Consider the following 12860-nt stretch of genomic DNA (forward strand, 5'->3'; position numbering starts at 1 on the left):
GTGAAACCTGCACAGAATTTGTCCACTGCTTCTCTCTACTCTCTCTCTCTCTCTCTTGATCTAGCCAGATTTTGCCAGAAAGTATCGGTCAATTTGAAAGAAACAACCACCAATTTCTCTCGTCACTCTCTCTCTGCCTTTTCCGACAGTGTTAGGTACACACATTCACGGCGCGGAGGATAGGGCAACATCAAACCCAAAAATAGTTGAAGAAGCATCCATACACATTCATGTGGCAATATCTATTTTAAAATGCCATGAAAATTGAATCTCCTGTTCAATTTAATTCCCACCCCGAATGTACAATGGCCTGGCGAATGAGAGAGAGAACACTGTGTTGTGTGGTGGTTGAAAAGAAATTTATATATGTATATATCCGAAGAAGCGACTCGCTGTGCTCATTCGAGACAATTTTGAATAAATAACACTCCATTGCTACATTATCCTGGCAAACCTCAGTCAACATTTAATAACATCGTGAAACTGCAGCGAAGGCGGAATTAAACTGACACGAGACAATTAATATTGTACACATTGTTTGCGAAATACACATTAGCACGATCGACAGAGTGATTCTCGGGAGAAATCTTGAGATCTACCCTTGTTCCGCGCGCAGGAAAACATCCCCTCGCAGTCACAAATCACCAATCGAACCCCAAAGAGTCAGTATCAGGCCAAACCCTTTTCATATATCGCAACATTTTGCAAATATTCACTTGGCCCACTTCCATCCAACCCCACACACTCGCCCAAGACTCTCTCTCTCTCTCTCTCTTTCTCTTTCAGCTGAACTTTTCCACATCCTCCCCCCGCCCGACAGAAGCGTGGAAGAGCGGGTGAAGCATCATCCCAGAAGCCCAGAGTGACTCACAGCCACTCTAATCACCCCATAAAGCGGAATGGAGTGGGTCCGAGAGCCTTGCGCGTATTGTTTCAAATCATATCGACAGAGAGTGCGAGAGAAGTGAGAGTTTGAAATCAAAAACTATTTTTGAGAAACTATTTTTAAAGAGTAAATTCACACACAAAATGCCAATCCACGCTAATTCCTAATTGTTTCTCATCTCACAAAGCCAGAGTCCATTGAATAAACTCTCATCATCTGCCCGCTCTTTCCCGCACGCACTCCTTCGCCTAACCCGAAGTCATTCAGCAGCATTTCCCCTCACATATGTTCACACACATCGCGCCTATATAGAGAACAATCTCGGGATTAATGCGAGCGGCATTTCGTGAAAAATGATCCATCAGCGTGATCAAGGCATTAACGAGTAGCAATATTTTGACATGCAATTGTCAATATGGACAGCAATGTGTGCCTTAACAGACTTATACCTAATTTCCACAGAAATTATGTTTATATGCTCGATAGTATCAAGATCCAGAGAGATATTTCGACTCATTAGTTTTCCTTTTAGCTTTGCCTGTTTGTTGAAAAATTCAATTATCTGAAAATAATATCTCCAACGAAATGCTCTAATGCCAGAGATTGTATCTTCAAATTTCCACCTTTTAGAACAATATTGATTAGGCGCTCGAAAGTCATTTGGAAATTGCAGTGGGAGTGATTTTATGTCCTGCAATTCACTAAATGACCCTGAGAAAAATCCCTGGATTGCAAATTCATTCAAGACGACTTGTGAATTCAACACTAGAGGCTCAGGTTTTGTGGCTTAATTGCCTGGCAAACAACGAGTCACTTCCCTGACTTTCCCAAACCATTTTTTTATGGACAGTAGAGATGATAAAGCACAGACAATTGGAGGCCGATAAGGAATATTATGGCAATTTACCATTGCAACAAACATCTCGGGGAGCCCGTGGAGCCCCAGTGGCACGTGCACGGCGGCGCGGAGGCGCACAAGTCCGAGTTAACTTGACAAACACTGGTGCATTCAATGCCAACGCGAATTACGTAACCTAATAATTGATGATAATGACGATGATAGTTGTCTCGCATTGTGGCGAAAAGGGACACGGCACAGTCACACCTCACTCACAGCACGCTCACGCGGGTCGGGCTTGAGCCCGCGCGCACGCCGGACGGGCGGGGAGGGAGCGCGGCACTGCCGGAAGGCAGCGCCTTGGGTGCGTCACGGGCGCGCACGGGGAGGAAGTGGAGATGGCCAGGAGATCAGACATAATAAATATGAGCTTTACTATCAACATACCTTGTGCCGAAATCGCTAAAAATAGCAAAAGTGCCAGTGAATATCGCAGAAATGGAATCAGTTTGTGGTGCTCCATCTTGATTATTGACCCAATTTATTCCGTGTTGATGCAGTGACGGGCGGGGGTGGTGGCGAGGGTGGGCCGTCTGGGGAGCCCACGGGGTGTCCACTCGTCGCCTCGGCGGGCCGTGGGCGTCGCTCGTGTCACTGTTGGAGGCTCTGGCCCCGTGTCGCCTTGGCCTCTGGCGGCCCCTGGGGTGCTCCACGCAGTCGCTCAGCTGGCACGTCCGGTGGGGTGCATCCGCGGTCACAGGCACCCCCAAATCGCCCTGAGAGAATCACTACGGACCCGCGTGACGGTCACTCTCGCAACTCTGCTGGCCCAATGGTGTGGCGCCTGGGAGGATGGTGTGTGATATCCGCTCGCGCTCCCCCTTTGCCGTGTCGCCCGCTCGCCGAGGGGGTTGATAAGCACGGTGTGTGAAATGAGGGTGATGAAAAGAGGCCAAAAAAGAAGCGACGAACCAACGAAAAACCCAACAATTTGTATGTTATTTAAAAAACAAGAACACAAAATGGCGAATTTTTCACTGCCTTTGCACAGAGTGTTCGGGATCACGAGACAATCATTTTTCTCTCTTTCTCTCGGGATAACTTTTCGGGGCGACCCCTCTGGCCACAATCAACACACCAGCACTAATTGTACCGAAATGGATGCATTTAGCGCTTGGGACACCACTCAACGCACTCACTTTTATCCCCTTTTGCAGTGTGATAAGACTTTTTTACTTTAATTATCACGGATTTTCCCTTTTTCGCGCAACGCTTTTGGCGTTTTCCACTCTAAGCCACGACTTACGCACGAAGAAGAAGAAGACTCCGTTATACGCCTCGCTCGTGGCGCCTCTGGCGGAATTGCACGCGCAAGTTGGCATAATGAGTGGAAATTTGCAGTGTCGGCGCAATTATTGGGGAGAAAATGCAGAAAAAAGATTCTTTGGCGTCCAATTTTGTCAAATCACGCCCTATTGTGGCAGCAAAATGATATTGAATTCATTTCAAATTGGGCTTCCAGTGATCACCACTATTGGCGCTGTTGGCACTTTCCGGACGTTAATTCGGAAAGTTTGGGCGTTTTTCATTGCACTTTCCCGCTGAATCTCTTTCATTCAAACACTTGTAAATTCAAATTCTGTGAAGATTCTAATGAAACAGTGCATTTCTCTCAATCTCAACCAATTTATTGACTTTTTAAAAAATCTACAGCTAGTCTCTCGGCTTCGCTCGCTACAGCATCCAATCTTGTGGGCCAATCACTCATGAGGAATACTAAATTTATCGCTCTTCTTTCACCTCGCGGTGTCTGTTAAAATTGACAGAGGAAAACACGCATATCTCGCAGTTGAAATAAAACCAATTCTTGTGAAGGAATTCGGGAATTAAATGACGGGTGGACTATTCTCCTCGCTGCTCTCTCACTGTCTCTCTCTCTCTTCCGGCCGCTTACATGCTCAGGTATCCGCGCGCCTGAGCCCTGCGCCTGCCCACCAGATAGGCGATCAGGACGATGACCACGAGCCCGGCGAGGGCGCATCCAACCGCGATTGGCACAATGTCTGGCGTGTCGATGGCATCGCAATCTTTGGCGGTGGAGAATGCGTCCGAGTCGCGCGTGTGGAAGGCCTCCAGCTGCAGACGCGACACCAGAGCTTGACCCAGCACCGTCACCTCGTCGCTGGCCTCGGCCGACGTGAGATTGAGCGCCTGGGCGCGCGTGCAGTGGTACGACATCGTGAGCGGCGTGATGAATTCATGCTTCTTGTGCACCAACGTCAGCGACTGATTAGCTGTCGAGGGGAAGAGAAGAAAAGCGTCAGCACACAATCTGCGAGAGATCAGATATACACACGCAAACACACCTTTAGCGCCCGGGAAGATGTCAGAGGCATTGAGATCAAATCGCAGCTCCGTGAGCTCGTACTCCTTGACCGTGTTATTCACGCTGAACGTGAGCTTCACCGTGCTGTACTTCTTCCACACCAACTGCAGAACATTCTTCTCGCCATCGCAGAATCCAGAAGCAACTGTCGTGTCGTTGGCTGGCAAATTGTACAGAATCTTCCGCGTGTTGTTATCTGCGAAAGAATGACGCATTGAGTAACAGCCACAACTCCAAGGGAAGCTTCCAGAGGTCAAAGCGAGACTACATTTCACGTGGTCAATCGATAAAAGGCACTTCATAACATCGAGTATTGCAAAGTGTTTTTTTTTATTGCCTCACACTCGTTAGTTTTTTTTGTGTGTTCATTCGCAAAGAGTCAGCAAATAATTCATCAAACATTTCTCACAGTGTTTGGCTGACGACTTCTGATAACAGTGCATTAATTATTCATCAATTTATCACTCTCTGGAGGATAACATTTTCAATTAAGTCAGCCTGGAATTCACTTCTCTTCCTCTGCCATTCGTCGCGTGATTGCCAGCGAGATGCTCAATTTTTCTCCTTTATTCACTTATCAACTCGCTGTGATATTTTTTCTTTGTTGAATTCGCTCTCTGCCGTATCAAGAGTGGGAATTTAAATAAAAATTTCTCAGCAATAGTGGAGATAATCTGGCAATGGCAATCATGTGACATTCGAGTCTAAAATAGACCTTCTCACTCCGAAGGTGACTCATCGAAAAACTGCCTTTTCTGCATTTCAACAATCGCGAGATAAATTATGTGAAGGAAAAAGATCAAGTGAGAAAATACCAATTTAGATGGCAATTATTGAGAGGTTCTGGAGGAAATAGAATGCACTTGCACTCTCTCTCTTCGTGTTAAGTCATAATTGCAAGGTTTCAAACTTTCTCTGCCACTTCCAAAGTGAATTGAGGCAATTTCCTTTGAAACATTCTCAGTAGTCAAGATAGAGTTAACAATTTTCAGTCTACTAGACAAGTGCAGCGATAAGTTTCAGACACAGAAGCTCGTCTGAGTGATAAGAATTCGTAAAAAGCGTAAAAATAGGCTTCGGATTTATAGAGAATTGAAGATTTTCTAAAACGTTTCACATAACTTATTGATTAAGCCATGAGGCGATTTATAGCTTGTTTATTTTTCTAGCAAAAATTCAGACTCCAAACGAGTCTAAAATCTATTTCCACTTAATGGTTTTTTAATTGTGACATTTTCAATGCTAAATCATAATCAAAGTAACGTGAAAATAATAGCCATTTGCTGCTTTATTGAAAAAAGCTGAATTTCGGACAATTTTTCACCCAAATTCAAAGATTTAGTTTGAATGCATTCTCAAGTGCATCGGTTTGTGGCGAACTACTATCTAAGCCTTGTTCAGAGTTCTGATTTGGCTTAAGCCAAATCCACAGTCTGTTTGACTCTCAACTCTCAAGAACATCTCAAGCAATCAATAGGCTTTCCATTGAAATGTTGCTCAAGTTCTCTGCTTTCGCAGAAATGCAGTGGAAATTTCCAGACTGCTTCACGAAGCGGGAAAACCAGGGGCGATTCCGCTGAGTTCTGGGCAAACCCAGAAGCGCAGTCCTGCTATCTCACCTGTCAGCACGTAGGAGACGTTCAGCTGCACGGCCATCTGCACGAGGATGCACGTGTGATTGGTGGTGGCGTTCTTGAATTGCCACTTGCCCATGTCCGGCGCCGGCACGGGGCCCGGCTGCGGCGTGGGCGGCGGCGGGGCGGCCGTGGTGGTCGTCGGCGGCTCAGTCGTGGTGGTGGTGGAAGTGGTGGTAGATGAGCTGGTGGAGGATTCCGTGGTGGTCGAGGTGGATTCCGTGGTTGTCGGCGTTGTTGTCTCTGGCGGGGGAGTCGTGGTGCTCGTGCTGCTGTCCGGAATCACTGGCAAGGCTTCCGTATCGCTCGCGGCTTGGATTTTCTGGGCGGCTGCAAAGAGCGTTATCTATCACATATTGAATTTCATCACAGCAAGCTGTGTGTGCAAAAATGTAAATTCAACTCTCGCCCGGAAGACTTTTCTCTCGTTCGCCTTTGTTCTTTATCAGAGCGTATTCTGGCAGAGAAATTCCCCAAACAGTCACAAGCAGATTTGCTGAGAACACAAAAAGCAGACAGACCAACAAAAATGACTCGTCAAGGAGGAATTTGCGTCATTTGCGTCGCAATTATGGATGTTTTTCCATTGAAATTTCTCACATCGAAAGGCGAGAAAGTGCGATTTTTAGAACTCGCCCAACTGCAGTCGAGAGAAAATCAATAAAACCGCATGAATGCGTCAGATTGTGTATGGATGCCACTGATGCGCTCCCTCGGGCTGTTGCCTTATCAGTGCGACAGCCCCCCGTCTTCCCGTGTGATTGGACAGTGGAAAAATAGTGAGGAATTCGGCCACCATTGCTGTGAAAACTCACCGAGCGCTACCAGAAGCAGCAGAGCAAACGTCTTCAGCGCCATTTCTCCCTGGGCGGACGATGTATCACAATGTTAATCACTTAGGGGACTTGCTTGCCTCGCGGACTTTCGCCTCTGAGCACTGAAATCACGCAAAATCACACAATTTGTCGCTTCTTTGTGTCGAAAGGAAAATCCTCCCGCAGTTGCCGTACAATGGAGATTGATTGCTTTTCCGCCAGAGGAACCTTCAGATCCACGCATGGCTGCCAATTGCGTGTACTAAAAATGACGAAATATGGTTTTGAATGAAAATAGCACTCAACGAATTTGCTTCTTTTCGCACAGTGAGGAAAAATCAATGAAAAGTAATTGCTCAGCGCAGGAAAATCACCGCGAAAGCTTTTTGCGGTAGGTAAGTGATCACTTGCGTTATTCTCTGATTAATAATCTGAAGATGGATGGTGAGAAGAGGAAGAATCGTATTAATTCCCACGCACACGCGTTGGGAAAGTCTATAGATATTTTGTCTCTAATTAATTTTTTCACCTGAGTGGAAAAAGAGAAATTTTCCCCATCCGACGAAGGTGCGTGCAAGAGATGGGCGAGTAATTAATGATTGAATAAAGAATGGAAAGATTATGTTCTCCATCTCTTATCCTCCACCAGGACGGATCAATTTTTACACCTCCTCGCCTCGCACCCTGAGCGGAAGATTGTACAAGGATAAATTTCTAATGTCGTGTTCTTAAACACTTGCGACAAACAATGTGGGATAAATGTTTGATGAGGGGAGCGAAGTTTCTCAACATTCTCTTGGGGATTTTATTAACTTGTCCCAATGACGAGATTTTCAATTCATTCCTCTTCTGTCACTGATTGGCATTAAACTTTGAAAACAGCCTCCCCCTCCCCCTAACTCAGCTATTCTTGTCGAATTATCCATAATTAATGACTTCATTTGAAGATAATTTTCACCATTCTTTGGGAAGTTTCATGAGAAAAATTAAATTTCAACATTTTATTGCATTACTAAATTTTATCATGATGGATTTGGGACAGGGAAAAAACTGCTCTATTGATAAATATTTGAGTGAAACGAGAAAAGTATTATAATTTGAGAGGGAGATAGCCGTATTTTTTCAATTATAAATTAATCATTTCTATGGAATTGAGCTTGAGAAAATTCAGCAGCATGAATAAGTCAAACTCCGCAGAGAAATTCGTCGAATCATAAATAAATATGGACATATTTCTGAATTCTATTGTAGTATTTTTCCGTTTTCTTGGGTGGAAAACTTTACGTCTCCAATTGGATTGGAAGTGAAATAAATATTACATGAATTGATGGAGAAATACGCATCAATTTGAGGAGAGATTTATTTTATGCACAGCTATTCAATATAAGAATTGTAACATCGTGAAGATGCGACAAAGAATTTTCAATTGAAATAATAAAAGCGAATGACGTCTCAAAGAGCGTTTTCGATGAGGTGATGAGAGAAAAATTGGACTGTTGATAGTCATGATGAAACTGTATGGAAATCCAAAAAGAATTCCTCGCTCCACAGAAATGAAGAAATGCGCGACGAAGAACGGATAATATTGCATTTGAGCGAAATTTAATTTGCCAAACACAAAATCATGGACTGAAATTAAGAAATTCACTTTTCTCCTCCCACCAAAACTTATTGTGCTTCCTTCCAATTTCGCTCGAGCTTCTTTGCATCCGCAAATCTACTTCCTCGCTTCGCATATCATTCAAAGGGTATCAAAAGATGACGAGAAGAGGGGAGTTTTTTTCGGCAGAATCAAAGAAAGGGAAAAATTTAATTTATTTTTTTTACCTACAATTCTTTTTTTCTCCCAATCTATTTTCAGCTTTTCCTCTTCGACATGGCTTTTTTCATCAATTTTTCAATGTGAAATATATGCTTTCGCATTATTTGTACACCTCGAATGGCATGTCAGAGAATATAGAGGAGAAAAGACTGGGAAACTCAATTAAAATACCCAATTGCGAAATTACAGGAAATTTTCAATGACCGAGTGGAATTAATTGAATTATGTGGAAATCACTCTGATTTGGCGATATAGTGAGTTAAAATCATTTGATACTCTCATTAAAGTGGTTTTAATACGAATTATAGCGCGGTGATGTTGTAATCCATTAAAAATATAGCTATATTTTATATTGGAAATCGGAAATAATAATGTGAATATTGAGTACTGCAAATTGGACATTTTTTCTCTCTTCCACTTGAACACGACATGAAAAAATTTCATGCTTCATTTAGAAATAAAAGATTAATTCTGTAAATATTTCAACATGTCAAACTTAAAAAATAAATCCGTATTGATTCTATATTCTATATTGGGTGTTTTTTACCCCCGAAATCATTGAGTTTCGTCGCGATTTCTAGGCAAATGCAGAAGCAATTGGAGAAATCCGAACGCACCCTGAAGCAGATTCCAATTAGGGTGGAAAACTTCTTGCCAATCAATTGTCTTTATCGTTATTTCAATAAGTGATTTATGGCATTGGAGAATGTTGGATTAACACTGGCTGTTGGATTTGGGGAATTTGCTTCCTGAGGAAGTTTGTGTACATATAATTATTGTTGTGAAGATGGTGTGAGGAATGGAAAGTTTAAATGAAGGAATGCGCCTGAGAGAAGCTGAGAAATGGCATAATGAAGAGATCCCACTCGCATGTCGGAGAAAATTGTGGCACATTTATGGAAAATGTTGTATAATCTTGTAGTCTTTAGCATTGCTTTGGTGATGTGGAGAGCTTTATTCATTATTTGCATAAGACGAGGTGCTCCAAGATGGAAATAAATCTCACAAGCGCAATAATACGAATTATGTCAGGAAATACATCCTCGGCTTTATATCTTATGCTCGTGGAGATTTTATTGTGCCACACGGCGATGGTGTGAGTGCACGGGTTATCTGAATAAACTTGAAAAGTTGTAAACAGCACAAACGCGCCAGTGAAACATGAAAAGTTTCTCGCATTCAAGCGCCCATTCCACTCAACGGCGAGGGTGAGAAAGGGGTGGAAAGTGGGGCCTGTTTTGGGGAAGAAGAAATGAATTTGAATGGAATCAAGAGTCTTCCTTATGCTCGATCCCACAAAAAATCCCAAAGCCTCACGCCATGAGTTTTTGGCAGAAAGGTTTATCTGATATTTGCATTTTTGTCAACCCACTGAAAATCCCGGTTGCTGGAAAGTCACGCAAGAGTGCTGAGGAAAAAAAGTAAACCAAAACTCGTGGTTAAGCTCACGGACTGTGGCCAATTCGGACTATTGCAAACTCACTTTGAAGCTGAACTTAAGTGAAGGAAAATCTCTGAGGTCAGCATTAAATTTGAATTCAGTTCAACTTCTCCGCACCATTTTAATCTTTATGCAATTTCTATATTCTACAATAAATCAATATATCATGATACATATTGACATTATCCGACAGATTTTTGCCTTCATATATGTTAAATCATATTTTCTGTAAAAAGCCTCCCTGGACACGTTTTACTCGACTTCGGGACATTTTAGATTTTCGATTGTTCACAGAATGAGCCAAATTTTGAACTCTCAAATGTGTGTCATTCACAGGGTAAGGCGACATCCCTTTTCTTGCTCTCGTCGTACAAGAATAATGATGACCAGACACACTTTTCCAACTTACGAAGCATTTTTATTTTACTCTTATTTAAAATGTCTTTCCTTCAGCACTGAATCTTCTCAGCATTGGAAGGAGAAATGCCGAATGATGCAGCTTTTCGACATGATTCCATTCACATTCTTGAGTCATCAGTATTTGAGCGAAGCGTCTTACAACTCCCACACTCGCTTTATGGATACACCCAAGGGCTTTTGGGGCGTTTGAAAGGAAATTTTGCCACTTAAAGTCTTCTGGGATTGTCGATATGGTTGATAAGTATTAAGACGGTGTCTTTGTCACCAAGCGACTCTCGAGGGACGGAAATTGAACTTAGGGCTATAAAATATCACTCTGGTCGTTTAAAGCAGCTTCGAGTGACCGAAATCGAGTAATTACGTCTATATTTAATCTAATTCTCACGTATAAAATACATGTTAAAGGCTCGAAATCGTATTATCTGGAAATTTCCTCCGACTTTATTGGATTTCTGATGAACTGTCGCAAACATTTGAAGATATGGCAAACTACAGGAGATTAACCCCAAAACTTTCACATCTACGGAAAACATTTCTACTTTGGTGTGAAATTGCGAAGTATGTTGGTTCGTTGAGCCGACAAACTTGTGCATTTCTTCAGCATCTTCAATACAAAATGGTTATATTTCTCTCCTTGTAGAATCTACAAAGAACTCTCTTGGAAGCACACTTTAAAAACAACCCGCTTTCAAAGTGATTGAGATTTTGTTGTCTCGTGCACTTTTTCCGTGATTCCTGTTTGAAATTCTGCGAGGATGTCGCTCTCCTTGAGATGTATCGTGAATTGCGGAAAAAGATGAAAGTGTCACGGAACGTAGAAGAGTTGAATGGGGAAGAGGCACGGTGTGGAAAGTTCGACAAGACGAAAATCGCATTCAAATACTCATTCCTTCCGATGCTCTCAAACACTGCTAACGTGATCATGGAGCTTTTATGCTTCTGATGTATGTGTGTGATACAATTACGAAGCTTTTTCCCACCCTTTCGCTTCGGCTCTGAAGCATCCTTCGCTCATAAAAATACCGACCCAGCCCCAAATGGAAAATTGACCACACAGAGAATTCTGATGGGCTGAATTTTCTCTTTTATACTCCCCAATTTTGGTATTTATGAATGAGAGCCTGGGTGAATGTGAGTGAAATTGAAAAAGAGCAAAATTATATGATTGAGCTTCCCATTGCACGTACCATGGCACAATTTACTGGTAATGTGGCCTTAAAACACCTGACACTCCCCCCTCGAAGGCTCCCTCCTACACCTTTTGTGCGGACGGAAGTTCGCCAGAAATATTGTCTTCGAGAGCGTATTATTTTACAGCTCAGTGATTCCATATAAATTCTCCGAGGCAGCGAAATCCACTCACGATGAGGAAGACGAAAAAAAATATTAAATGATGGCAAGGCGAGCAACAAATGCTCCCACGATACACGAAGAGGTGTATGGAATCTTGCCATTTAATTTTCCAGCAAGGGAGTTCCGGAGAGTGAGAGAACGAGTAGGATTTTCGGGCCAAGTCAAGGGCCACTTTCCCATTCACTTAAGTGATTTCGGCAGCTCTCTTTTCACACCCAAAAGTGTAAATGTGTGCTCTAATGAAAGTGTGTCCAGGAAAGGGTTCTTATCTGCAAACTTTGCTGCTCTGGTTTAGATTTTTGGCAGTGGCAAAAAAGGTGTTGAGAATACGGTAAAAACGAGAGGCCCAAACACTTTTTCCAGAGCTAAAGCTCTCAACAGATGCCACATCATTTAATCTATTCACCCGTCCGCAACTGTTGAAAATCAACACATGGCCCAATGTGGGTGCAAAAAGCCACCCTCTCATGTTTATTAAATCATCTCACATGAAGTCAATTTGCACACTACCCTCTCGCTGATGATGTGAATCAAATGAGAGGCCTTTTTCGATCATTTTGTCGCATATGCCCTTCAAATACATGGAAATTTGCGCGGTTTGCACGAACCAATTAAGTTTGGAGAATTCACATCGCGTGGAGTCACGAATGCCTGGAAAATTAAGTGAGCAAATCAAATAATGGGAAAGTGTGGAAAAGCACAGTTATGGGGAAATTTAATAAGGGTAGCAAAAAGAACTCCCAACAGAAGGAGATGCTCTGGATGGCGTTGAAATGAAGAATGACTCTGTGCGGTGGAAAATCCTCAATGCTCTCATTCTATTCTTTTCCATCGGGAGAAGTGTGTGTGTGTGTTCAAGAAATGTATGGCCAAAATGTGCTGACTCGTTTTGCAATTTTGCCTTCGATCGCACGAAGATTCCTGGAGGACAATGAAAAATCTTTAATTGGACACTTTACGGAGCCAATTTGGGGATTCTCTCTTTATTGTCGTCGACAAAATCCTCAACATTGTGTGCAATTTCTTTACAATTCTAACAATTGTCAGTCGCTTCATTGTGGATCGATAAAGACGTTCGAGTTAATCACGAATTGCAATCCAGAAGTTTGGTGGAGGAATTAATATCAGTTTTTAAGATTGAGCTTTTGGACTTAAATCGGGGATTAAATTCGTCATTTCAAAAAGGAATTATGGAAATGAGCTGAAAATCCAAAATTGGACAGAAAGAATTGCATCAACATCATACATATACATATACTAATAAT

The 12860-nt window shown here is 42.6% G+C and overlaps 2 protein-coding genes across 3 annotated transcripts in view; both read right to left on the minus strand.

Annotated features, from left to right (window-relative positions):
* Positions 1-3049, minus strand: part of LOC132262916 (uncharacterized) — a 30129-nt gene extending 27080 nt beyond the window's left edge. Inside the window, exon 1 of one of the 2 annotated variants that reach the window (XM_059762409.1) lies at positions 2172-3049. In XM_059762409.1, the coding sequence (XP_059618392.1) occupies positions 2172-2247 (76 nt within the window). In that variant the 5' untranslated portion in view covers positions 2248-3049. The remainder of the gene's footprint in view (positions 1-2171) is intronic. The other variant, XM_059762408.1, reaches the window with a different exon arrangement.
* Positions 3050-3390: 341 nt separating this feature from the next.
* On the minus strand, positions 3391-6786 carry LOC132262919 (lysosome-associated membrane glycoprotein 1-like). Its single transcript, XM_059762412.1, has 4 exons — positions 6560-6786; positions 5730-6074; positions 4091-4306; positions 3391-4018 (listed from the first exon to the last, which is right to left on the minus strand). Exons 1-4 carry the CDS (start codon positions 6600-6602, stop codon positions 3675-3677), a joined length of 948 nt encoding a protein of 315 aa, XP_059618395.1. The 5' UTR covers positions 6603-6786; the 3' UTR covers positions 3391-3674.
* Between the last annotated feature and the right edge of the window lie 6074 nt (positions 6787-12860).

This window comes from Phlebotomus argentipes, unplaced genomic scaffold, assembly GCF_947086385.1.
Source record: "Phlebotomus argentipes unplaced genomic scaffold, Phlebotomus argentipes genome assembly contig_15, whole genome shotgun sequence".
Taxonomy (NCBI): Eukaryota; Metazoa; Arthropoda; class Insecta; order Diptera; family Psychodidae; genus Phlebotomus; species Phlebotomus argentipes.